Source organism: Pituophis catenifer, unplaced genomic scaffold (assembly GCF_029215685.1).
Source record: "Pituophis catenifer annectens isolate HBS135680 unplaced genomic scaffold, rPitCat1.0.hap2 SCAF_4, whole genome shotgun sequence".
NCBI classification, from domain to species: Eukaryota; Metazoa; Chordata; class Lepidosauria; order Squamata; family Colubridae; genus Pituophis; species Pituophis catenifer.
In genome coordinates this window covers 43,437,312-43,464,273 of record NW_027256884.1, presented here as the reverse complement: position 1 = coordinate 43,464,273, position 26,962 = coordinate 43,437,312, and the positions used below count along the sequence as shown (strand labels likewise).

The 26,962-nt window shown below is 38.3% G+C and overlaps 1 protein-coding gene across 3 annotated transcripts in view; it reads left to right on the top strand.

The window, feature by feature from the left end:
* Nucleotides 1-964: 964 nt before the first annotated feature.
* NLGN4X (neuroligin 4 X-linked) overlaps nt 965-26,962 on the top strand; it is a 146,480-nt gene continuing 120,482 nt past the window's right edge. For all 3 annotated transcript variants that reach the window (XM_070942802.1, XM_070942801.1, XM_070942800.1), the window contains exon 1: nt 965-1,436. In XM_070942802.1, coding sequence (XP_070798903.1) covers nt 965-1,436 — 472 coding nt within the window. The remainder of the gene's footprint in view (nt 1,437-26,962) is intronic.

The window sequence follows — 26,962 nt, the reverse complement described above, 5'->3', positions numbered from 1 at the left end:
TGATTTTCCAGAATAAAAGACACAGTCAGTTTAAATATAGAAAAATATTTTGTACTTATTTTTCTGCTTATGAGAATACATGCTTATGCATAATCTTTATCCTAAAGACGTTCAGGTTTTTTTTTTAAATGCTCAAGGAGTATAGTTTGTATTCATATACTCCTTCAACTACAAAAGAGTAAATACTCTACCTTACAGGTTCACTGCAAATTCAAAATGCCTCAGATTAATTATATAAATTTGGTTTTGTTGAATTCCTTCCAACTTTTCTTTAAATTTAAGTAAATTGGTAATGACATTGGGTTTCATTATTAGATTTAGGTTTTCTACATGGCATTTCTTTTCCAACGGACATGGTAGCTTATGTTTAGTATGATTATTAAAGCATGGCTGCTAGTGACCTACTGGAGAGGGATAGAGTATTCCAATATGATTCATGAATGAGCTATTCTTGCATCCTGATGCTTATTTCACAGTAATTGATAGAGGGAATAAAATTGTGGCAAAATAATACAACTGTATTTTTTTAAAGAACTATTTTAGTAAAATATAATTCTTTGTTTCTCTCCATTTCTTCCCTGACAGGGTTCTCCATCAAGATGGAATTAACTCAAATGGATTTGCATAGTAGGCTCTAAGTATCTGGGCATCTTATCTTCTTGGATAAGTGATATCAGCATTGAATACAAGAATCAAGGGATGGGCTGCAGCCAGAAGAAGTCAATTGCTGTTTGTGTTCCTGGGAACTGTCTATGTTTAATCTGCTGAGATACCTACCACATTTAAATTGGGTTTTCTCTGCTTGACCAAGAATACTTTACATTTTTGTTAGTAAATTATTCTTTTCCTCATACACCTCATACACTTTTTTAATTTTCACTGTTGTTTCTGTCTTTTTCTGCAAAATTTGTTTTTCTGCCTGGCTGTGAACGTCTTCAGGACCTGCTAATGCTGATGTGAAACCATGTCAAAGCCAGTGGGACTCTTATGGCTGTCTTTGATTTTTACTCCTATTTGTGTCATGCTGAATTCTAATTTCCTCCTCTGGATAACTGCCCTAGCAATACGTTTTACACTTATTGAGGGACAAGCACAATACCCAATTGTAACTACAAATTATGGCAAAATCCGTGGTGTAAGAACACCTTTGCCCAATGAAATCCTTGGTCCTGTGGAACAGTATTTGGGAGTCCCTTACGCTTCTCCTCCAACTGGAGAGAGACGTTTCCAACCCCCAGAACCTCCTTCTTCATGGACTGGTATACGGAATGCCACACAATTTGCTGCTGTTTGCCCACAGTATCTGGATGAGAGATCACTGCTTAATGATATGCTACCAGTTTGGTTTACTGCCAACTTGGATACTGTAATGACCTATGTGCAAGATCAGAATGAAGACTGCCTTTATCTGAACATCTACGTACCAACTGAGGATGGTAAGTACATTCACTAACCATGAACCGGCCAGTTGGCCAGTTTGCACAATTTATTGCAGCGTATGTTGTAGGAATTCTTCAGTGATCTGTGTGATGAACAATAAAAAAGTTATTGGTTCTTATTAGATTAAAAACATTATAAGAATAGCCTGTATTACTTGTTCATGCATTTATGATCACAGCCCAATTTTCCTTTCAAAGAGTGCATTATGTCAATGTCTGGTTGTTGATAGAGAAAAAGTCAAGATATACAATTAAAAAAATATAGTTTTGTGACTATTTAAACAAAAAAAAATAAGTAAATTGTAATATTTTAAGAGTCTATAGTAATATAATATGTAAGCCTTAAAAAGAACAAAAATGTCTATAGTTTATTTTAATAGAAAACTTTTTAATGATCATTGACTTTTTAGAAGTGCCTGACTTTTTATTATTTATTTAGAATAAATAATATATCTATATGGCATAACAATATTTTGATTTTTAAGCTGTCAGAATTTTAGTAGCTCTCACTGTGTATGTGTATAGATAGATAGATAGATAGATAGGTAGATAGATAGATAGATAGATAGCTATAGATATAGATATATAATTCTTATTTCAGACAATTGCAAATAAGCCAATCAATAACTATAACAAAATAGCCAGGAGTTATTAATTGTTTCAAATAAATATCCTTCCCTAATTATTTTTCTATGGATTATTTCTATTACAAATATTTATATTTTTTCATATGATTATAATTGTGAATAATCCCTCATTAACATTCTTAGCAATAGCCTTAGTTTTGATCTTTATTCCTTACCCAAAGATAGTGATTTACATAGCACATAGCTTTTTGGCTGTATTATACAGAATAATATAAAATTGTCCTTTAGATGTGTATTAGTAAAATATTTAAAACGGATCATTTCAATTCACTTTTGTTCATAACTATAGATTTATCACCATCTATGTACCCTGCATAATTTGTTTATTTAATATAGCAAAGCACTTGAGGCCTCTGAGTATCACTATTATGGTTTTGTTTTGTTTTGCTTTGCTTTTTTGCTTTGATATGTGCTTTTATTTAAGATTCTGTTGTTGGCAGTGCTGCTAGTATAATTAATTCTTACTTCATAGCTTTAAAAAAGGAAAATGAAACATTACTATTACTACTGCTGCTACTCCTACCAATAATGTAAAAAAAAACAACCCACTTAAGCTATGAAGTCTTAGCACCTTTTCCATCCCTATTCCCATTAGCATATTACAATGCATCCATTTATTTTTCTCTGTTTCATCTGAAGGAGTTAGTGGTTCAGTCTTTCCAAGGTCCTTGCTAAGTGATGTTCCTCTTGTTGATGGAAAAGAACTTATTGGCCAAGATTGATTCAAGATGGATTATGGAGAAGTATGACCGATCATTTCACAGCAAGTGAAAAGAAGAGCAAACTGGCATGATTTTAATGGAGAGCTATGGTGCTGCATAAATAAAGAAAGGAAGAGTTCAGTTGTGACATTATATAAAGGAAAATAAAACACTTTCAGTCAGACTCCAATTTCCTTTTTTATTTTGTACAAAAAAACAGAGGCAATTTTACCAGCTTGTTCTTGAACATGAAGAGTTTTTATAAACAGCCTTTTTTTCAATTTACTGCATTTCATGCAAGAAAAATAAGCCGAAGGTGTATCTCCTATCTCATACAGATGCACAAAGCAAATGAAACCTGCGTGCATTCAAGCTGTTCAAGAAGTTCAGACTAAAAATACTGTTTGTTTAATTTAATCTAGGGGAATCTTCTATTTTCACTATCATTTTGATACCAAGATTAAGGGACTCACTTTATATAAATATTAATATAAAATCAGCTAATTTATAGATAATTAAAAATAATCCAGAGGAAGAAAAGATTATAGAAAGAATTTATTTATTTTGTCTCTAACTTGAAGTGGTTGATATCAAATTCGTCTAATTTTTGGAAATTTATGATCTCTGGCATGAATTTATGGAATGTACTGTAATTGCCAGAATTTTTGTGCTAGAGCCTACTTTCATGGCATTCTACTTTCATGAGAGCTTCTGCACTGGAGACAAAAGCCTTACATGTATAATCACACTTGGCCAAAAAAAGTAATCAATTCAATTCAATTTTGTCTCTGATACTTATTTTATAGAAAAGGAGAGCATTGAAAAAAATTTCACTTATATATTTTTGGAGAGTTATCTAAACATCACTGCGCCAAAGTAATAGTATATAAGGCGATCCCATTTAAGTGATGAGTGGGTGATGCTATGCGGATGCTATATCACTGAGGGAAATTGCCTCAAGTGGTTCAGAAGCTTGGAAAGCTTTCTAAAGCATTAGTTTACAAATCCCCATTGAAATTGCCGCCTGAAAACTAAAAGATCCTAATTGTTTTTATTTTGCTAGGCATGTATTGGAGTTGCACAAAAATACTAAGAGGGAGGGAGATATTTGAAATTTGTTTTCTAAGATTTTTTTTTTTTTTGGATAATTGTTTTCTGGGAATTTATTTGAGGTATCATCAATACTGGTGAGGACAGGGCAGCATTTTTCTTGGTCTGTCTTCCTGTCTTATTTTTTTTCATATGGAAAACACTGGATAATTATGCAGTTGAAGTTGTTCTTACAATACATCAAGAAACACACCTTCAAGAAGGGATTGTCAAGATTGGGGAAATGTCAGTTATTGATGGTGAGACAGGACTACGTTGATTGAGCCAAGATGCCTCAGACAATAGTTCAGCAGAGTTCTCTTGATCGTGCCAATTGTTATACATGAAATTATATAATACAAAATATGCATTTATATAGGATAAAAAAGTGAGAAAACTCCTAATTGAGAAGAGAAAAAGATACTCTTGGGCTTGCCAATTATAAGAACAGTCAAGGATATGATGTAATAAATTCATTTTGTCAACAATGGTGGTTGATGACATCAGCAGGATTCAACTGGACAAGACTATACTTCTTATAGATGAAAGTTACTGCAATCTATGAGCAAAGACAAAGTTATACAAGTCTAGACATTTTAAACCAGTAGTTGAGATCCAATATGATATTAATGAAGATCATGACATTCTTTTGGTTTCAGGATTCACATCTGATGAACCCATACATTTTTATAGTTAGCTTTTTAAAATCTATACAGTATTGAAATTCAGGTGAACATTGATTGCTTTTTCTGGGGATGAAGGTTTGTCTACAAGTAAAGACATTTTCATATTTTTAAACTACATTTTGAATTGTCTCCATTTTGGGAGTTCTAGAATATTTATTTTTCACTGTCCTAGAACATTTTACAGTTTTCTCAGTTTGGTGAATTGCCCGAGTTTGTTTATACTGTGATCTGTATTATATGGTAGCTCAGATATTTTCCTTAGTTTGGGAATAAATTTTGCTTTTATTACTTTCACCTCATGCAATTTGGGATTTAGGGTTTTTTAGTTTCTGGTATTCTCTTCTCTGGCAAGTGTCATTTGACTGTTGAAGCAAACCAAGAGAGCAACCATCATAATTAATGATGGTTCTCACTATTCATAGTATGAGTATCAGAAGTGGGTTTCAGCAGGTTCTGACCAGTTCTGGAGAACCGGTAGCGGAAATTTTGAGTAGTTCGGAGAACTGATAGTAAAAATTCTGACTGGCCCTGCCCCCATCTATTCTCTTGCCTCCCAAGTCCCAGATGATCGGGAGGAAATGGGGATTTTGCAGTAACCTTCCCCTGGATTGGGGAGGGAATGGGCATTTTACAGTATCCTTCCCCTGGAGTGGGGTGGGAATGGAGATTTTACAATATCCTTCCCCTGCCACGCCCACTAAGCCATATCACACCCACCAAGCCACACCCACAGAACCAATAGTAAAACATTTTGAAACCCACCACTGATGAGCATACTGTAATCTAAAAACTAAAATTCAGAATGCAATTAATGAATGGAACATTAGATGGAGAGCCAGTTTAATGTAGTGGTTAAGGCCTCAGGATAGGAACCAGGAGACTGTAAGTTCTAGTGAATCTGAGCTACTCACTTTCTCTCAATTCTAGGAAAGAGATAATGGCAAACCACTTCCCCCAAAAAAACCTGACAAGGAAATTTCAGGGACTTATTCAGGCAGTCAACGGTAGTCACCACTGAAAAAAAAAAGGTTTGAATTTATAAACATTACAATATAACTCGGTTTGTCCATGTGGTAGATGTGAAATACCAATCTGTTCTAGTAGTAGGCCCATTCTGGATAAACTGTTAGGATTTGAAATAATTCAGATTGAAAGAATCCTCCAACAATAATAGAAAACATTAATTATAGAATACATTTGTCTAAAATAGGTGCCTACTTTAGGTATAATTATAGAAAAAAATCAAAAGTCCAAATTTTGTTTCCATGGAATGGCTATATGGATGTTTTTAGTGACCCTATCTGGTATGGCTGAAAAATAGACAGTTAAATTTATAAAAGAAGATTCAAGCTTGCAGAGAACCAGTATAGGAAGAGGTGATTTCTATTTAATATATCATTGGAACATTAAATGTCATGTTAAAGTTATTGGTTCGATCCTGATCAACTCAAGGTTGACTCAGCCTTCCATCCTTCTGAGGTTGGTAAAATGAGGAACCAGATTGTTAGGTGCTGACTGCTGACTCTGTAAACCACTTAGAGAGAGCTGTAAAGCACTATGAAGTAGTATATACAGTAAATCTAAGTGCTATTGCTTTAAGCATAAACACAAGCTACTCCGGCAATGTTTGTATATGAAAATGTAACCATGCTTTAAAGAGACTAATTTCAACACTGTGTCACCTGTTCTCCAAAGTTAGTTTATATAAATAATGAAAACAAAGTTGAAGGTAAAAAATACAGGTAGACCATCCAAAACATATTTCAGGATTTTAATGAGCTCATTTTATCCTGGAAACTCTTGATCTCTCCCAATCACATATTTGATTATAATGATTGATTTAATGATCAACATTAGCTTTCTTGTGAATACAGATAATTCCCAATCAAGAGAACTAATTATGCTACTCTACTATGTATTGTCAGATTACATTTGCCATACTATATCCAGTCTGGACACTACTCATCAAAAAGTACAGTGAGAAGCTTGAACAATTCTATAAGATGTTCAAGATGAAGAGAGTCTCATATCTCTGTGAGAAATGGTTAAATGTTCTAGGAGGGTTTAGCCTGTGGGAAATACAGTAACAATTTCTAAAAGTCAGAAGGGAGTCTGCATAGAAGATGCAGTGAACCTAGTTTCTATCTTTCTAGCTTCAAAAAGTAGGAATGAGACAGTTTTTTTAAAAAATTTATTTTTATATGCCGCCCTTCTCCGGAGACTCAGGGCGGCTTACAATGCATTAAGCAATAGCCTTCATACTTTTGTATATTTTATACAAAGTCAGCTTATTGCCCCCACAAACTGGGTCCTCATTTTACCCACCTTAGAAAGGATGGAAGGCTGAGTCGACCTTGAGCCTGGTGAGAATTGAACTCGCAGTAATTGCAGGCAGCTGGATGTTAAATGCTGCCTTAGTAGGAGGCATTAACCTCCTACGCCACTCAGGCTTTTTATTGAAGTTGTTTAAAACTTCAATAAAAAGGCTCAGGCTAAATATTAGGAAGAACTTAGTGGCTAATAAATGGACTAGGTATGGACTAAAATACTGAAAGTATTTTAACCCAGGATGGAATGATCATCTTCAGAGGTGCCCAGTGGATTTGCACTAAATATTGGATTGAACTAAATGACCTTCTATGGTCATTTCTATCTCTTTATGTCTCCTGAGTAGACTACTTCCCGTATAATTATTACTACTATTACTGTTATTATAGTACTGTCTCTATATTATGGCTTTTATGGTCCTTGTTCAGAAGTCAGTCAAATATTCACATCTTTCTGGAAGATGGAAAGATCTTTCAAAAGAACCTATAGCTTTCTGAAATGAGAGGAAGGAATTGCTGGCTATCAGAGTAACAAACAGACTGGCACTTGGTCACTCTGCACTCTGCTGCACAATGCAGAATCAGCAATGTTCTTGTGAACTTCACAATTATGGTCCTGTTTCAGACCCTAAATTCTGTTCAGAATTTAAAAGTTAATTGCTCCAGTTTCCTAGGTTTTAGTTCACCAGTTTTTGTTCTTATTGCCCTTGTTTTGCTTTTCTTCCTCCTCTTCCTCCTCCTCTTCCTCCAGAAAAATATTAGTTTGAGATTTCAGTGACATTAAATGATGCTACTCCCTCTCTTCTAGATAATGAAGAATCTGTCTGTAAAAAACAGTTCAAATAATAAGCTTCCTTAGCACAATTTTTCAATATTTGGGAGATGAATTTGGAAATGTATGCAAACTGAGTCTTTGTTATTATTTTGGCTCTTAGACTCCGGAGGATTAATTTAAAAAATGAATACATTTTTTTATAGTCACAGTTCAGTTTTGTTTTTTTAAAAAGCACAGCTAGAGCTACATCAAAATCATTCTGATTGTGAACATGACAGTGAGGTGCAGATGCTATTTTTTCCCCAACACTTCATTTGAAAGGGTAACAAATAATTCCTTAGAGTTTACTTTGCTCATCTGGTGCTAAAAAACTAAGAAAACATCTGGTGAATACTAAGAAATGTGAAAAAATCTCTGTAATGTGATTGTACAAAACAAGGATGGAGAGAACAGTATGGGTAGGTGTTTTTCCCCCATTTAGTCACATAAGGGAGACAACAAAGAAACAACAAAGTTTCTGGCAACAGAGTCCCCTGCCATGCCACTGAATAAAGTTATCAGATATATCTCACAATTAGATTATTAAACATTTATTACATTTTTAATTACTACTTCTAAAATATATTATATTTAAAGAAGTTTGTTTAGAACTACTAAATATGGGTTCCAGAATTCAAATTCTGAACCAAGATCCAGTTTGGTGTAGTGGTTCAAGTGCTGGCCTAGAAACCAGGAGACTGTGAATTCTAATCCTATTTTAGACATAGAAGTAATCTAGGTGAATTTGGGCTAGTTACTCTCTTTCAGCCAAAACCAGTGGTGAAATCTAAAATTTGTTACTACCGGTTCTGTGGACATGGCTTGGTGGGGTGGTGGTGGTGGTAATGTGACTGGGTGGATGTGGCCATTTTTTTTTAACTTTTAAAACCATTTTTTCTTTTAAATGCCTCTGACGATCCCAGCGAATTGCCTGATCGGCAGAGGTTTTTTTAAAAAGCCTCTGCCGATCAGGCAACTCAGCTTGGATCGTCAGAGGCATTTAAAAGAAAAAGAGGTTTTTTTTCTTTTAAAAGCCTTTGACAATCCCAGCTGAGCTGCGCGATCATCAGAGCCTTTTTTTTTTTACTTTTAAAAGCATTTTTTGCCCGAAGAGGTTGTAGAAAAAATGCTTTTAAAAGTAAAAAAAAGCCTGATGATTGTGCGGCTCAGCTGGGCATGGGGGGGGGGCAGGGATTTTTGCTACCAGTTCTCCAAACCACCCGCCTCCATCACTACCGGATTGGGCGATCCGGTCCGAACCAGGAGCACACTACCCCTGGCCAAAACCACAGGGTTGTTGTTAGGAAAATAGGAGGAGGAAGGAGCATTTTGTATGCACTTACAAAGTAACAAAGGCAAAATAAAAATCTAATTGAGATAGATGGATAGGTGGATGGATGGATGGATGGATAGCGTCAGACCTGCCACAAACCTAAATCTCTAAATAAAAGTGATATATATACCTTACAATTAGATAATTAAACATTGATTACATCTTTAATTACTACTTCTAAAATATATTATATTTGGACTTCCGGTTGGCTCCGCGCGCTTCGAGACGCTCCTCCGTGAGCGCCCGATCCCCGGCACTGTAAAAGCCTCCAGAACAGCAAAAAAACAGCTGTCTGGAGGCTGGAAACCCTCTCCCCGGGCAAAGGGGAGAGAGGAGAGCCGACAGACGGAGGTAGAGTCCGCCAAGTGCCCTAGGAGAAATTCTGGGGCGCGAAGGGCGAGAGCTACCTAGAAGCCTGTCAATCCGCTCCGGACCTGGGTCGACTCTGCTAATTAGCGGAGCAAGAAGCTGCGACCAATTCTGCTAAATACAAATGAGGGGAACTACAACATCCTGAATTGCTGAAGGAAGAACAAGCCAGGAAAAGTCAGACTGCAAGTATTTAACTTAATTCCAATGTTTATTGCCTCCTTCGGAAGTAACAATTTAGTAAATTTGCAACAAAATGGCGATTGAAGCTTGAAAAGGGCATGGAAAGTGAAAGTTAAAGAAAAGTTTCGTTTCGCTGGAAGCCTCTTGCCTGAAAAGAGCTTTTGTAATGAGAGAAGGAGGATTTTAAGACATCAATTTAAGATTGGGGAAAACTTTTGACTTTGATGAACTTTTCCTTTTGGCTTCTGACTAAAATATAAAGATTAATTTAACCTAAACTGAGAATGGCCTCAAAACCTGTAAAGACTGTTTCCACTAAAGGAACTGGGAGTGCTGGAAGTTCCCCAGCTCACACTTTTAAAATGCAAGCCTCTGCACCCCCAACAGACCCACAGACTTTAACGATTGAAATGATTCAAGAAGCCCTAATAGCTACACAGACTAAACTTGCCACTGTGATTAACGAAAAAATTAATGAAACTAATGAAAAAATACAGGCTGTTTCAGAGGACATTTCAATTCGGAATCAGGAAATTAGGGAAGATATATTATTGGCATTTAAAGGTCTGGCAGGCAATATTGAAATATTGGATGACAAAGTTGAAGAAATTAAGCAATCTACAGAAATTTTGGATAATAAAGTAGCAGAGACTCAGAATAGAATTGAAAGGGCTGAAGCTGATGTAATCATGATTCAATACAGGGATATGGAATTTGCTTTAAGAATAAGAGGGGTGAAGGAAAATAAACAAGAGAATTTGAAAGAAATGATGTCAGAGGCATTGGCAGAGATGTTAGGGGAGAAGAAAGTGGAGTTAGGCTGGCAGATTGACAAGATATATCGTGTCAATTTGTGGGTGGCCAGACAGAAACATCTACCAAGAGACATTGTAATATATTTTACTACAAGGAGATTACGCAATGAAATTTTACAGGCTACCTTCAAAAACAAGCTTCAGGTGGAAGGCCAGGGGGTGATGACAAGGAAAGAAATTCCTCCCAAAATGTTGAGAGCTAGAAGGGATTATGCCTTTCTGGTGGATGAACTGAAAAAGCGTGAGATACAGTATAGATGGGAAGTGCCAGCTGGCTTAGTGGTGACATATTCGGGAGAGAGATATCGCCTTAATACAATATGGAAAGCAAGAGATTTTTATGTCAATGTGTTAAAGGCTGGGACATCCAAATCACCAGAAGGAAAAAGAAAGAAGGAAGTAATGGAAAGAGAGAAAAGAGCTGATGACAGTAGTCCAGGGGGGAGTTTCAACGAGTCAAGAAGAATTGTTACAGATTGCTGTTCAAGATTTGGATTTAATTGATATATCAGAAGAACTGAAGGATCAAAGACAGACTAGAGCAGCAACAGCTAAACGCAGGGAAGAATTAAGGCAGCAACAACTTCAGATGGCAACTCAAGAAACTCAAATGAGGCAAGACCATCAGAAAGTTCTCCAGAAGCTTCAGAGGCCCAGAGATGGGAACTAGATTTTTAACCTGGAATGTCAACGGTTTGAATTCGCCACAGAAGAGGAGGAAAATATTTCACTATCTTAAACAATTTAAGAATGATGTAATTTGTTTACAAGAGACTCATATTAGGATACAAGATCAAAAATATTTGACAAATACAAGATTAGGTACACATTATGTAGCAGCAGCACCAGAGAAGAAAAACGGTATAGTCATATATTTGAAAAGAGACTTAATTGCCAAATTAATTGAAGCAGATGAACAAGGAAGATTTTTAGCGATTGAACTTTTAATAAAAGGAGAAAAGTTACTGGTAATTGGAGTATATGCCCCGAACCAACAACAGGAAAAAAATTTATAATCTTCTACATTCAAAGTTGATACAATGGGGATACAAGACTTGTATCCTATTGAGTGACTGGAATGGTGTTTTGGACGTAAAAAAGGATAAGAAATGTAAGGCAAGTTGTTAACTTACTAGAGTATTTGGGAAGGAACAACCAGGTCCCCGCAGTGCTAGTATTTTTGGATGCTGAGAAAGCCTTTGATAGATTGAATTGGCATTTTTTTATTAAAATTAATAGAAAGGATGCAACTTGGAGAACATTTTATACAATCTATTAAGGCAATATATCAAAAACAAACAGCGCAAATAATAATCAATGGTGGTTTAACAGATATTTTTAATATAGAATAAGGAACAAGGCAAGGTTTTCCCCTGTCTCCATTATTGTTTATTTTGACGCTGGAAATTTTACTGAGTAAAATATGTGGGACGGATACAATAAAGGGAATTAAAATTAGATAGCATGAGTATAAGCTACGGGCATTTGCGGATGACCTGGTTGTTACCTTAGCCCAACCAGTACAATCAATTACAGCCTTGATGGATATAATTAACTTATATGGACAAGTATCTGGTTTTAAAATAAATACAGCTAAAACAAAGATAATAGCTAAAATATATGACTAGAAGCCAAAAAGAAGAGATAGAATGGGTAACAGGATTTGAGATAGTTAAGAAGGTTAAATATTTAGGGGTTTATATTATGACCACAAATACGAAATTATATCAGCACAACTATGAACTGTTATGGCAAAAAATACAGAAAGAGATGGAAAATTGGAAAAAACTACAACTGTCTTTGCTGGGAAGGATAGCCGCAGTAAAAATGAATGTTTTACCAAGGTTTTTATTTCTTTTTCAAATGATACCTATACTTAAAAAAGATGAAAATTTGAAGGAATGGCAGAAGGGCATAAATAAATTTGTTTGGGCAGGGAAAAAACCGTGAGTAAATCAAAAGATAATGCAAGATACACGAGAAAGAGGAGGTCTTAAAATGCCCAATTTTAAGATTGTACTACGAAGCCGCTGCCCTCTCAGCAATTATTGATTGGATAAATTTAACGGAGGAAAGGATATTAAATATTGAAGGATATGGTCCGGTCTACGGCTGGCATGCTTATTTATTGTATGATAAGAAAGTAGATAAGACTTTTAAAAGTCATATATTAAGAAATGCTCTATTACGTGTCTGGAAAAAGTATAAATATAAATTAAATGATAAGTTACCAATATGGACAGTACCCAGACACGCGATAGACAATATAAATTTGGAGCAAAAGCAAGATAAGACTACATACAAAGAACTCCTTTATAAAGGAGTCAGACTACAATTAAAACCTATGGAGCAATTAAGAGAAGAAGGAATAATTAGAACTTGGTTTCAATATGGGCAGCTGCAGGCCAGATGGAGAGAAGATCAAAAAATTGGTATTTCGTAACAGGATGAGAATTTGATAAAACAAATAAGAGACAAAAGTCAAATGCATATAAAAAGGTTGTATAATGTGTTAGTGGAAATAGATTCAGAAACAGAGCTAGTCAAGGACTGTATGATAAAATGGGCACAAAATGTAGGAGAACCAATAATGATGGAAACATGGGAAAAGATATGGGTTAGAAATGTAAGATTTACACAAGCTCAAAACTTAAGAGAGAACTTTTATAAAATGTTTTATAGATGGCATTTAGATCCAAAAAAACTAGCCTGTATGTATCCAAACTTACAACCTAAGTGTTGGCGATGTGGATGTGAAGATGCTACGTATTTTCATATATGGTGGACATGTAAAAAAATTAAGGCTTTTTGGATAAAAATATGGTGGATTATGCAAAATATTTTAAAGAAAAAGATTAAATTTACACCACAGTTTTTTTGTTGGGAATAGTTACGGATTGTACTGTAATAGAAACTAAGTTGGTTTTGAATTTAATAACAGCTGCCAGGTTACTGGTGGCACAGTATTGGAAGAAGGAAGATCCACCTACTATTGAGGAATGGACACTAAAAGTCGTGAATTTGGCAGAGATGGCAAAAATTTCAGCATATCTTAAAGATCATTCAAATGAAAGATACATAACGGAATGGAGAAGATGGATTGACTATATTCAAAACAAGTATCAGACTAAGAAGATTCATATAGTTTATGAGTGAAACATTTTTAACTTTTAGCTTATGTTTATAGTGTTTTGAGTTATAAGGAGTTAAAGACCTAGAAAGAATTTGAAGTCAACAATTTGTTAGCATATTTCAGTTTTATGTTTGTGGATGCTATACCCTGTGCTTGTTCTGGGAAGTCAAGGGAGGGGGATGGGGGGGAGGGGAAGGGGGGAGGGGAAGGGGGGAGGGAAGGGCTGAGGGGGGAAGGGCGGGAGGGAGAAAATGTTTGTATTTCTTATAAAACTTTTCAATAAAAAAAAGAAAGAAAGAAAAATAAAATATATTATATTTTATTTTATTAAACAAACAAAGAAGTTTGTTTAGGACTACTGATTTATGCATAAAACTGAATTTCATTGCTGCCATCTGATAATTATCCAGAACTTTGCAACTCCAATATAACAGTCCTAAACTTGGTTCTTATGCTTCTGGAAAAACCCCAGTGGAATCTGGTCCATAACCAATACCCTCCCGTAATAGCATAATAACTTCCTCCTCTTGCTTCTATTGTGGCCTTTACAATTCTAATGTGTAGAAATTTGTTCAGCATATTCATAAACATTTCTAACAATATTTTAATGACATTATTTCATCCTTAGTATGAACTGCCTGATGAAGACAAATCCCAACTTTCCTGCATGGGCATGGGGAAATTACTTGCTAGAGATGACCTCCTAAATACTTTTGGTGTTTATTTGAGAATTTTTGAAACAAGAGAATATGCCTTTTTAATAGAAAGTTGAAGTGTTAATTACACAATGTTTCTGTTAAAGGATCTTATTTGTGGTCCCTAATATTTACATAGTCTTTCATTGCTACATAAGTACTCAGTACCAGTTGTTTCTGGAACATTTTTTTCTTAACCCAATTCAGAAACTGTATAACTATTGCTTCCTCTATTCTGCACCTAGAAGAACATTGCCTCACCGTATGACTTCTTTTCAGAGCTTTTCAGAGTCTTCTTACCACAGAATAATTTGAAATCTAGGAGGCTGAACTCTTTCCTCTTTTGATTACCCATTCTAGTTCTTCTCCAAATGAAAAGGAACAATCTATAAATGGCTCATCCCTAATCATGTTTAAGGAGTTAATTTGAAACCACCCTCCCATAGCAAATTATTGGAGACTAGGGGGGTTTACTTAAATTAGGCAGCAACTGATTCCAGTTTCTCTTCTCTCATCCCTTGCTAGCAATGAAAGCATACTACAGTATTTCACCTCAGCATGCATCCACAGTTAATATGATCCTGTCCCTTCTCTCTCAAATCTGCCTCTAAGCACAGGACACTGCTTAGATCCATCTATCCTTTCATCCTTCATTTAATTATAAGGGGACTTTTAAAGGTTTTTTTTTTTTTTTTACAATGAATAACAGCATTATTTATCCAAACTGCTTGGTGTATTGCTTGAAGTATTCTCCTGCAAGAAGTAGCTCAGGAGATGCAGGCCTTGGGCAGCCTGGAAAGAGTAAACAGATTTGTAATGGATCTAAAATGAATGCACTCAAGAACAAGCACAGGAAAGAAAGAAAGAAGAAAGAAAGAAAGAAAGAAAGAAAGAAAGAAAGAAAGAAAGAAAGAAAGAAAGAAAGAAAGAAGAGAGAGAGAGAGATAGTTTGTTGTTCTCATCAAAACAATGTTTTATCTGCTAAATCCAGTTAATGAAGGCCTAATTTAGCCCTAAGTTATTTGAGAATATTGTTATAAGCTGGGACTTTATGTACTATAAATAATGATAAAATAAGTGAGTTGTTACTAGCTTTTGCAGAAGAACCCAGCCCAAAACAAAAATGTTAACCTCCCATAGGGCAAAAAGGAAGAAAAGGAAAGCATTTCATCTTTTCTTAGCACTGTTCTGAAATGGAGAGCATCTACTTCTTTTATCTGAGTTATTAAATCATAAGAGGTTCTGGTTTGTATCATGGCTTCTACCTTTACATTTTATCGGAACTCGGGCACATTCCTATGTCAAACTAGGTAAACATTAATCATGAGAAATTACCAGAGATTTGCATTAAAAATGATACTTTGAAAAAGAAAACTAGTGTTTCCAAACACTGTCAAGCAAATTAATTTAGCAATGTAATTGGCATTTTCATTTATTAAAATGTCTACATTTAAAATAAAGCCTATTTCTATAACTCTAATTCAAACATTTTCATAAAAACATTACAGCTGCTTTCAAAAGAGAGAGAAAAGATCCCTTTCTCAGTGTTTAGTTTTCATTTTTTCATTATTGGTGCATACATTTTAAAAACAAAAACAATTCCTTCTTCTTAGTTTCTAAATATTTCAATTATCTGCTAGTCAGGTGCCTAAGTATTTGAACAATGATATCTTTGTTTATAGTTCTAACCAAACAATTATTATTTTTCCCATCTTAAATATATATGTTAAAATAAATCAACAATAACAATATTTAGTTTAAATCAAGTAAGTGTTTGGTAATAAGCGATAATATCTTTCTGAAGGCTACTAGAGTAATTAGACATTATCTCCAGATGTTAAATAAAATTTTAACATTCATAATTTAGCAGTCAGAGTGGGTAAGCAAAAATACCGAGTTGGTTTTTATATCATCTAGTCACATTATATATGCAGTACATTCAGAAAGTATTCAGACCCTCTTCACTTTTGTCAATTTTGTTATGCTGCAGCCTGATTCTACAGTTGTTGAAATTCATTTTTTTCTCATTAATCTAACGCAATCCCATAATGACAAAGTGAAAACAGAATTTTAGAAATGTCTGTAAAATTATTAAAAATAAAAAACTGAAATATAATATTGGCATAAGTATTCAGACCCTTTGTAATAAAACATAAAATTTAGCTCTGATGCCTCCCATTTCTTTTGGTCGTTGCTGATACGTTTCTACACCTTGATTGGAGTCTACCTGTGGTAAATTAAATTGATTGGATATGATTAGGAAAGACACACATGTATCTCACAGCTGACAATGCATACTGTAGCAGAGCAAAAGCCACGAGGTCAAAGGAACTGCCTGCAGAGCTCAGAGATAGGATTATTGCAATGCCAGATCTGGAGAAGGCTCCAATAAAATTTCTGCTGCACTGAAGGTTCCTAAAAGTACAGTGGCCTCCATAATTCCCAAATAGAAGAAATTTGACACAATCAGGTCTTTTTAAAGAGCTGTTTGCCCAGTCAAACTGAGCAATCGGAGAAGAAGGGCCTTAATAAGAGAGATGACCAAGAAGCTTATGATCACTCTGACTGAGTGACCTGTGAGATCCTGTGTGGAAATGGGACAGACTACCAGAAGAATAACCATCACTGCAGCCCTTCACTGATCTGGGTTTTATGGCAGTGTGGCTAGACAGAATCTTACCCTCAGTGCAAAACACATGAAAGTCCATTTGGACTTTGCAAAAAAGCACCTGAAGTACTTCAGACTATGAGGAACAAGATTTTCTGGTCTGATGAAACCACAATTGAACTGTTTGGCCTCAATTCTAAATGTTATGTCTGGAGGAAACCAGATACCGCTCATCACCTGCCCAATACCATCCCAACAGTGAAGCATGGTGGTGGGGGTATTTTTTAAGCAGCAGGGACTGGGAGAGTGATCTGGGTTGAAGGAAAGCTGAATGGAGCAAAGTACAGGGATATCCTCAATGAAAACCTGTTCCACAGTGCTCAGGACCTCAGACTGGGCTTATGGACAATTCTGTGTATGTCCTAGTATGGCCCAGCCAGAGCCCTGTCTTGAACTATATTGAACATCTCTGGAGGGACCTGAAAATGGCTGTCAACTGATGATCGCCATCCAATCTGACTGAGCTTGAGAGGATTTGCAAGGAAGAATGGCAGAAAATTCCCCAATGAAGATGTGCAAAGCTTGTCATGTCATTCCCCAAAAGACTCAAGGCTATAATAGCTGCCAAAGGTGCTTCAACAAAATACTGAATACTTATGCCGATGTGATATTTCAGTTTTTTTCTTTTTAATAAATTTACAGACATTTCTAAAATTCTGTTTTCACTTTGTCATTATGGGGTACTGAGTGTAGATTAATGGGAAAAAAATGAATTTCAACTACTATAGAATCAGGCTGCATCATAACAAATTTGTCAAAAGTCACTTAGGAGGTCTGAATACTTTCTGAATGCACTGTGGATATTTTTTTCCTTGGATCAGGTACATGTGTGGGTGTGTGACATGATGAAAGCAGTATTGCACAACTGTTTCTGCAAGCTTCACTCATTTGGGATATGCATGCACATACAGAAGGGGTAGCAGTCGTGTTGACAGAGTTTTTCTTCTTCCATATCTAGATCAAACTTTAAACTGCCAGAATGAAGTCACCTTGGTTTTGTCAAAAATAAATTTATTGTCATTATCAATAAATGTTTCTGATAGTAACTGCCATACCAGCAGATGGTCTGGGCTTTGTGTCTTTCCACATTCACATACCATTTTATTATCTGCTAAGATCCTCCACTTGAGCATATTGGTTTTACATTTAGGCGCTCCAACTTTCAACCCTCTTCAGGATGCTCCAAGTAGTTTAAGGGAAATTAGATCCTTTAGCCATATCCTCCTTTAATGTTATTCCCTGCTGGATGGTCTGCTTCATCCATCTTTTAATTTGATTTTGTTCTTTTGTAGCCTCAAGAATGTTTGTTCTTGCCACAAAGTTGTTCTTAGATCTGAGCCAGCAGGCTTGGGGCACATGCCTGTTCAGAGAATGTCGAAGATCATTCTCTTGCTGATAGGGTGTGCCAATACATTCATCATTCTGACACTTCTTACCCTTCACCACCCCATGTACTACTAGTAGCAATCTTTGCAGAAATAAATGCATAAGCATAAATGGCATGGGATGCCTTCAAAGCAACCATGCTAAGCAGTTTAAATGACTTAGTGTTAGTCTTTTTCACTCAACTATTTGGAATAGCTTAGTATTCACTGCCTATTTATGAACAATGGACAAATAGTTTCACCTGGGCTTTCTGATACATTTGTTCATTTTTTTCTGTTTAGTACCTAAAAAGAAAATTGATTATTTTCATTTTCTCTATTTCACATAGATGCATGATCACTTGTTCATAACTCTGCATAATGACTTGTTTTCCTCCTTGTGTGATGGTTTTCCTCCTTGTGTGATGGTTTGGAAAATTTTCAGTTTTCAACCAGCTACATATTCTTTTTGGATTATTTTTCCTTTGGATATGTAATATTTATTATATTCAACCATGAAAGTAATAGCAGGAGAAGCTATTCTGGCTACTGTATTCAAACATTAGGCCTTATTTCATTAGATAATGCACTATAGTGGCACCTAGTGATACCATGTAGACATTTCTCAGTGATAAACTAGAAATCCACAAAGGGGACAGTTCATTCTTTTTCTATCCCAAAGAAATGCACATTTATAAAAAAGAAAGAAAGAAATTACAGGTGCTTATTCAGGTAACCAGTCAAACAAAAGAACCAATGCTGATGTTATAAATATTGAGTTCTTTGAAAATATTATTATAAAACTCAGGCCATGTGAAAGCAGTACGTTTTTGAACATGAAGAAAATTGAACTGAAAAGTACTATTCTAACCATGTGAGGAAGTAAAAATGCCCAACTCATTCTAGGGCCTAATTTAGATCCCATCGGCCAAAGAATTTCAGCTGGTGGGGTTCAGGAGTAGAACCTTTTCTGCTTTGGCTCCTGCTCTCTGGAATATTCTTCTGTCAGAAGTGAAATTCACTCCCACACTCCTGGCCTTCTGGAAAAGCCTAAAATATTGGCCCTGCCTGTCCTGGGGTCCTAACAGGACCCTGCTATATTGGGGATGGCTAAGTGTAGTGATGGCAGAAGATGCTCACCTCCAATTTTAACAAAAAGGTAAAATTAAAATAAAGCTACCAAACATCTTGGTTTTTAATTTTAATTTTAACTTTTTGTTCTATTATAGCTGTTTTTGCACTTTTAATTTTTATTGCATTGTAAACTTGCCCATCAGTGTGATGGGCAGCATAGAAATCCAATCAACCAACCAATCAATCAATCAATCAATCAATCAATCAAATCTATAGATTGTGTTAAGTATCCATTGGTTTATAGAGTGTGGTTTATTTAAGTATTATGGACATTGTTTATATCGGATCTGTGGTTTTTCTATAAAGAACATTTCCTGTTCTATATATGTTTGATAAAATCAGTTTGGAAGATGGTTTAGAGCAGTGATGGCTAACCTTTTTGCCATCACATGCCAGGAGTGGGAGGAGCATGGGTGGGGGTTGCACGCATGTGCCCACTCCCATAATTCTATATGCCCCCCCCATGCATGCGTGCGTGAACCCCCTGCTCCTGGCACGTGATGGCCCGGTGGGCCCATTTTTCTCTCTCCACAGGCTCCAGAGCCTTTCTAGGAGTCTGGGGAGGACAAAAACGGCCTTCCCCACTCCCCCGGAGTCCCTCTGGAGGCCGAAAATGGCCCATTTGCCAACTTCTGGTCCCACCCTAGGATTCATAACCCTAGGATTGGTAGGAGTGAATCATGTAACTTAAAGTGATCTCTCCCTGCTTTTGTCCATGCATTCGCTAATACAGTGTTTCCCAAACTTTTGACATATGTGTACCCCTTCTATAATTTTCGTAACGCTGAGTACCCCTCATAAAAAACATATGCTTTAACTCTAACGGTTAGATAACACTGCAATTCTCTGGCGTTTAAACAGCTCCGCGGCTCAACGTCAACTGTTAATGTTCCCGCAGTTTAAAAATGGCCAAACCCGAGCTGCGTGAAGGATGTGCAGAAGTTCCCGCCATAATGAGTTGCGATACGATGTACGATGGCCCCAGTTCCCGTGCAAAAACTGCGATACGCGCCTATTTCTTTCCTTGTTCTGTGGGCGCAGCTAAGCACGGTGCAGTGGATATTCCCACGTGATCCCCACCAAACTCCGGTGCAACGCGTACTCCCACCAAACTCTTCCCGTACCCCTGGGGGTACGTGTACCACACTTTGGGAAACACTGCGCTAATAGAATGTTTGAGTTGTTAACTGAACATGAGGTATCTCAGGGTAGGAAAGGCCATGGAGGGCCTAGTGATTTCCTCCACCCACTGAGCTATCTTATGCTCCTCCCCCCCATTTTGCCCGACCGGGTCACTTACCTTATGTAGATCTTGATGATCAATGGACCTGTTTCCTATCCAGCCTGTCGCCGCAGTTTCGCCTAGGCCTACAGGGATGAGAGATTGCAGGCCTATAGGCTCCTGTCATTTTTGCAAAAAGTCTTTGCTGACAAGAATGAAGCCTAGGACAGTTATATATGTTCCCCTGGGCCTCCATTCTCATTGGCAAAGGCTTCCTCAAGCCCTTTGCTGATGAGAACGGAGCCCTGGATGGCCATGTGCATCCCTCTGGGCCTCCATTCTCATTGGCCAAGGCCTCCTCAAGCCCTTTGCTGATAGGAACGGAGGCCGGGATGGCGACATGCGTCCCTCCAGGGCTCCGTTCTCATTGGCAAAGGGGTTGAGGAAGCCTTCTCCAATGAGTACAGAGGCCCGGAGGGATGCACATGTCCCTCCATTCTTGTCAGCAAAGGGTTTTACAAGTACAGCAAAAGGCTTTGCAAATGGAGGGAAGGTTTAGGTGCTTCAGGCCTGTCCTCTTTGCAAAGCCTTTCGCTGCATTTGCAGAGAACAGAGACCTAAGTACCGTGAGATCAGGTGAGATCTCGTGCTATTGATCTCGTGTGATCTTGCTTTACTTTAGGCCTTCATTCTCTCCAAACACACCAAAGGCCTGAAGCACTGAAGAGCTCCCTAGATCTTCGAAAGGTGAGTATCCGCAAGCCTAGAGCCTGTAGAGACCCAGCTGGGGAGAGGGGGAATAGGCGAATGTTGCAGAACTTCTGTATTCATTCATGAGTGTGAATGACTGCTGTGGTGCTGCAATATTCATACTTTCGGGACCATGTCATAAGTACTTGGGGGGAATTAGGTCATAACTTTGAAAGGTTGCTAAGTGAACTGTCATAACTTGGAGATTACCTGTATTTCAGTGGAAAGTTAATAGCACTCCATGACATCATGCTGGCCACATGACCATGGAAATATGTTCAGACAGTGCTGGCTCAATGGCCTTGAAATAGAGATAAGCACTGACCTCTATAGTCAGCAATGACTAACAGAGTCCACAGGGACTCCTTTACATTTACCATTGATTTCTTATTCTCCCCCAAATTCTAGATCTTTCCACTATTAATAGGTTCTTTAACATAGTTATTATCCTAATAGTATTTATTACTTAATTCTCTGGTTGTCAATCAATATATCCAGGTAGACTACTAGAAATTAAACCTTTACTAATTTAACACAGGGGTGTCAAAATCAAGACCTGCAAGCTGGGATCAACCCATAATTTGGTTAGATCTGGCCCACGGAGCCACCCTGGTAACAGTGAAGGACCGGCCCACAGCGCCTTGGCCCAGCCCAGGCCAACGGGCCCTGACCCACAACCCAGTAGTGGCCATTCAGACCAGAATGAGTCAGCCTTAGATCCATGGGGCTGCCCTGGAAACAGCAAGGGGCTGCCCCTGCCCAGCCCCCTAGGGGCACAGACAAGAAACAGCAAGCGCATATGGGGTCTGGCATCCCTGGGGACTATCTTTTCCCACAGGCTTGTGATTGTGTTCTGAGCATCTCCCTTGCCATCTCTTGTTTGTATGCCTAGAGAGTGGGACCAAGGCAGCTGGGTGGTCCCTCACTGGCTCCAGAGTGGCCGTGCATGTCGGATCTAAGGCCAGGTGCAGGAACAAACAACATCCGTGGCTAGGGTGTGCTGCTCGCTCACGTGCTCAGGCCTTACTGTTTGAAGGCAGGAATTAAGCCTTCAGCTGAGCAAGGAGGCACCACAGGACCAGGCCCCTCACAACTATATCCAGGTCGCCAAGAGTTTGCTACGCCAGGGGAGGAATGAGATCCCGTTGTTCCACAGAGCCTGCTAGCATTCAAATGGGGCATCTGTGTGCAAATGGGCATTTGGAAATGGAGTGATCTTTGAGTGCAATCCTGCTGCTGCGTCTCTGCTTTCTTCAGTTCGGACATAGCCAGGGCATCCAAGCTCCTGGCAGTGGTGGCGGAAGCCACCTGAGCAGCCATGATTCCCCCCTCCCCAGCCAGCCAGTCAGCCCTGCCTTACCTACTCCTTGCCTGGCCAGCCAGCCAGCACAAAGCCTTGTTGCTCTTATCCTCCTCATCCTCCCTGCTTGAGTGGCAGGGGGCTCCATAGGACAACGGGGTGTCTCATTGCTCCCGTGGTGTGGTGAGCTCCAGCAGGCTGGACGTGCATGTGAGAAGCCTGGCCCCGCAGTGCCTCCTCCCTCAGTTGAAGGCTTCATTCCTGCATTCAAACAATAAGTCTGGCACATGCAAGCGAACAACGCACCCAGGCCATGGATATCATTAGTTCCTGTGCATGGCCAATTCTGATTCAATGGCTACCTTACTGTTTGAGTCCCTACCACAGCAGTGGCAGAAAGGAGTTGATGAGGAGCAGGAGACAGGCACCACAAACACTTTTCATGCGGAGAATGAAAGTTTCTGGGTCCCTGATTCTCTGCAAAAGGGGATGGTGCCTGAACCCACATGATATTATGGCACCAAGAAGCACCCATTCTCAGCGCGAAAAGCATTTCCAAGCCAACTCTCCTCTCCTTCCCCCAAAGGCAAAGAAACAGTGGCAGAGAAGAGACAGATCTTTGCAAGGTAAGTGAGTCCAGTGTGGCAGGAAGGGATGGAGAAGCATAATGCATCTTAGTGGGCCGGGGAAGCTTTGGGGGCCTATTCCATCACTACCCCCCCCATGGCCTTTCCCACCCTTAGATACCTCAGGGTGCACTTAATGAAAGATGCATTAGATTAGCAAATGCATGTACGTTGATATTCTTAAATTGTGAGTTCTTAGGAAAGTATCCCCTCCTTGTGTGTTGCAAACAGCCATTTCCAGTAGGGAAAATAGGACAAAGCAGAGTGGGAAAAAATATTTTCCTTTGCTGTATTTCCAGTCTGAATTAGAGCATGACAGGGTCCCTAGAGGAGAGTTCTTTTAAGGATTATGTATTAATAGAAAAGCAACTGACTTACCTCTGTTCCTAAGTGCTAAAGCTGTTGCACATAAAAAAGAAAGAAGCTATGATCAACTATCACAGCCACCATTTTGACAGTTTTGCTGTACTGTTGTCTGTGGATGCCCCCACTAAATGCAAGCATGGGATAAACTGAGCCTGGTTTGTTCTCAGTCTTTTAAGTAGCCACAAACTACTAGCAAAAGTGACATTTGATCACAAGGCAAGGAGGCATCGAGAAATGTTTCCCTTTTTGCATTTGAGCATCCAAGAAGGGACAGGAAAGGAGAAAGGGAAAGAGGAAAGACAAAGAAAATGAAGGAAAGAGGGGAAGAGCAAGGAAGGAAAAAGAAGAAAAAGGGAAAAGGTAGGAAGGAAGGAAGGAGGGAGGGAGGGAAGAAGGGAGGGAGGGAGGGAGGGAGATTATAATGAGAGGGAGGGAGGGTCCAAGGGAAGTTCTGCCTTAGCACTTGGCCACTAGCAGATCTACTGCCCTTTCACCATCCCCTTGTCCCCTCCTCCTGACCTTTCCTGGTGATCTCCCATTCTATTGCTAAGGATGCTTTGGTTACAAAACTGGGCCTCCCTCTGACCCACACACTTTGCCCTCCTACACACATCATGAGCAACTAGCCAAGGAGAGCGAGCACAGCAGCAGTAGCCTTGAGGAGGAGGTAAGTGCAGCCAGGCACCCCCTTGGGGAAGGGGCTGGGCTGGGCTGTGGGGTCCCAGTGCCCTGGGAGCTTGATGGCTAACTGGGTGCTTACCCTCTGTGCTGCCATACGAGGTTCCTCCGCATGGCCTGAGACAGACAACGAGTCTCCACTGGTGTACAAAGGTTTGGTGCTCGCCCTGCTCTAGTTTTCCTCCCCTGGAGACAATGGATCTCCCCAGCCCTACCCAGGTCACCAGAGATGTTCCCCAACACAAGTGATGTTGATCTGGCCCCACACCCAGCAATGCCCACTCTGGCCATACACAACCCGACCCCCCCAAGGTCAACCACAACTCTGATGTGGCCCTCAATGAAATCGAGTTTGACACCCCTAATTTAACAGATTAAAAAAGTTCTTTAAATTCAAAGAAAAATAGCTTTTTCATGGTGTCCCAAGAATTCAGAATGAATACATTATACTACATTATATGGTTTCTGACTGTCAGAAATTAGCAATGTTTTCGTGGAGATAGACCATGAAATTAGATTTGAAAGAAGCAACCCTCACAAAATTTACATTTCCCAGCCTTGTTCTAATACAGATCTGACCACATCTTCTCTAACTGAAGATAAGAACAGCATTTCACAGCAGCATTAATGATATAATTTTAAAACCATATCAATAATCTTAAAGTTTCTTTTTCTAACAGAGTAATGCATTGCTTAGGATGTTCTAGCCAGTGCTTGTCAAATTTGCTTTCCTTTAAGTGCACTCTAACTCATATCATTATATAACTTGGCTATAATAGTTGTACATTGCTACCAATGCTGCTTTTGCCTTAGCATAGATTTCAAGGTTTTGTCTCCATTGCAGCAACAGGTTTGGAATCACAAATGAGAAGCTTTGCATAGAAAGAAAGAATTGGAAGCTATCTCTTGCAAATTCTCCAGCATCTATTCTGTTCTCTAAAATAAATACTTTAAAGTTTCTAATATCTCTTGTGGAATTCCAAGGGCAAAGGAATATGTCAGTGATCGCTAACCTTTTTGTTGCGTGTTGAATGCCCATGCATGCATGTGCACATAACCCCCCTGCCCTTCCCTTCCCCTGCACATGTACACATGACCCCCGTGCTCCCCACTGCCCTGCACATGTGCACGTGACCCCCCGCACATGTGTGTGTGTCACCCGCATGTTCCCAGCATCCCGCACATGCGCAGCAAAGACCTGAAAATCAGCTGGCTGGCGGGAGGCATGCACGCATGCGCGATGGAACTGAGCTGTGGTGATGGCTCAGGTGTCCACAGAGAGAGCTCTGTGTGCCACAGTTCACCATCATGGGCATATGTGATTCAGTCAGCTACTAAGGTCACTGGATCAGTCTTTTCAAAACATGATTACTAATTTCACACTGTAAGCACTGAGAAGGTCAGCTCTTATGTTCTCATTTGGCCATATAAACTAAAGGTTCTGTGTTGAAAGGCAGTATCAGATTCAAACAAGTAAAATTGTATGTAGTGAAGAACAGAAAATAAGGCTATGTTATCGCTGTGCTATATGAAAATATCACAATTATCCCACCAGGCAATGCTACAAACAAAACACTTATGTAGGAGTTTTCTTGATCTGATGATGGTTGAATTTCAAACCTCATCTTCCCTGGCAATTGGCAATGCTGTCCATGGCTAATACTAAATAATAACAACAGAATTGCATTCCCCAGCTTTGCTTTAAAATATTTTATCTGATTGAATAATAACCTAGTGATGGACCAGAGCAATTGAAGAAAATGGAGGCAAAGCATTTACTAAAAGGCAACTTCATTTGTTTTTTCACCAATTTTAATTAAAAAAAAATAGAGCTTAATTTTTGTTAGGATCCCTGAAAAATATGAATACATTTTCATTAGAAAGAATCTTCATTAAACAAACTTTTACAAATGGGCATGTGACTTAGATGTTATTGCCACTGAAATGTAGTGTTACAGAAAATTGAGATGATTTTAGATAGCACAAAAACAAATCATTCAGAGCTAGATGGTAATATTGGAGGAAGACACATCAATAATCTGTGCTATGTTGATGGTACTGCTCTGGGAGTTAAAATATAAAATATAAATGATCTAGCATTAAAAGTCAAGATACACAGTGAAAAAAATGGGATTGAAATTAAATATAAATGCAACAACTATAATAAAAAACCTTAAAATTGGCGATGAAGATATTGAAATAGTGGATAGTTTTGCTATCAACAGTAAAAAAAAAAAAAGACTCATAAAAAGGGCTTCCCAGTCTCATAAAAAACTAATCTATGGAGTGAAAGTTGGACATTAAAGAAGCATATGTTGGGTTAGCAATGAAGTCCTGGGGAAGGTATTTAGACACTGTTACATATCTACAGATAGTATTGTGACCAGTTGCTTAATGATCATTTGAAGTGATGATCAAACAGAGTCAAAGTTGCAAATGGTCTGACCCCCTTTGTGGTCATGTGAATCAACTACAGGCACTTGGCAACACGGCTGCATTTACAGCAGCATTTTATAATGGATTTGCCAAAAACTGGCACTTCTACATTTGCTATGACATTTGCTTAACAACCATAGTATTCACTTAATGATTGAAATGTAAAAGTGTAAAATCATTTTATAAC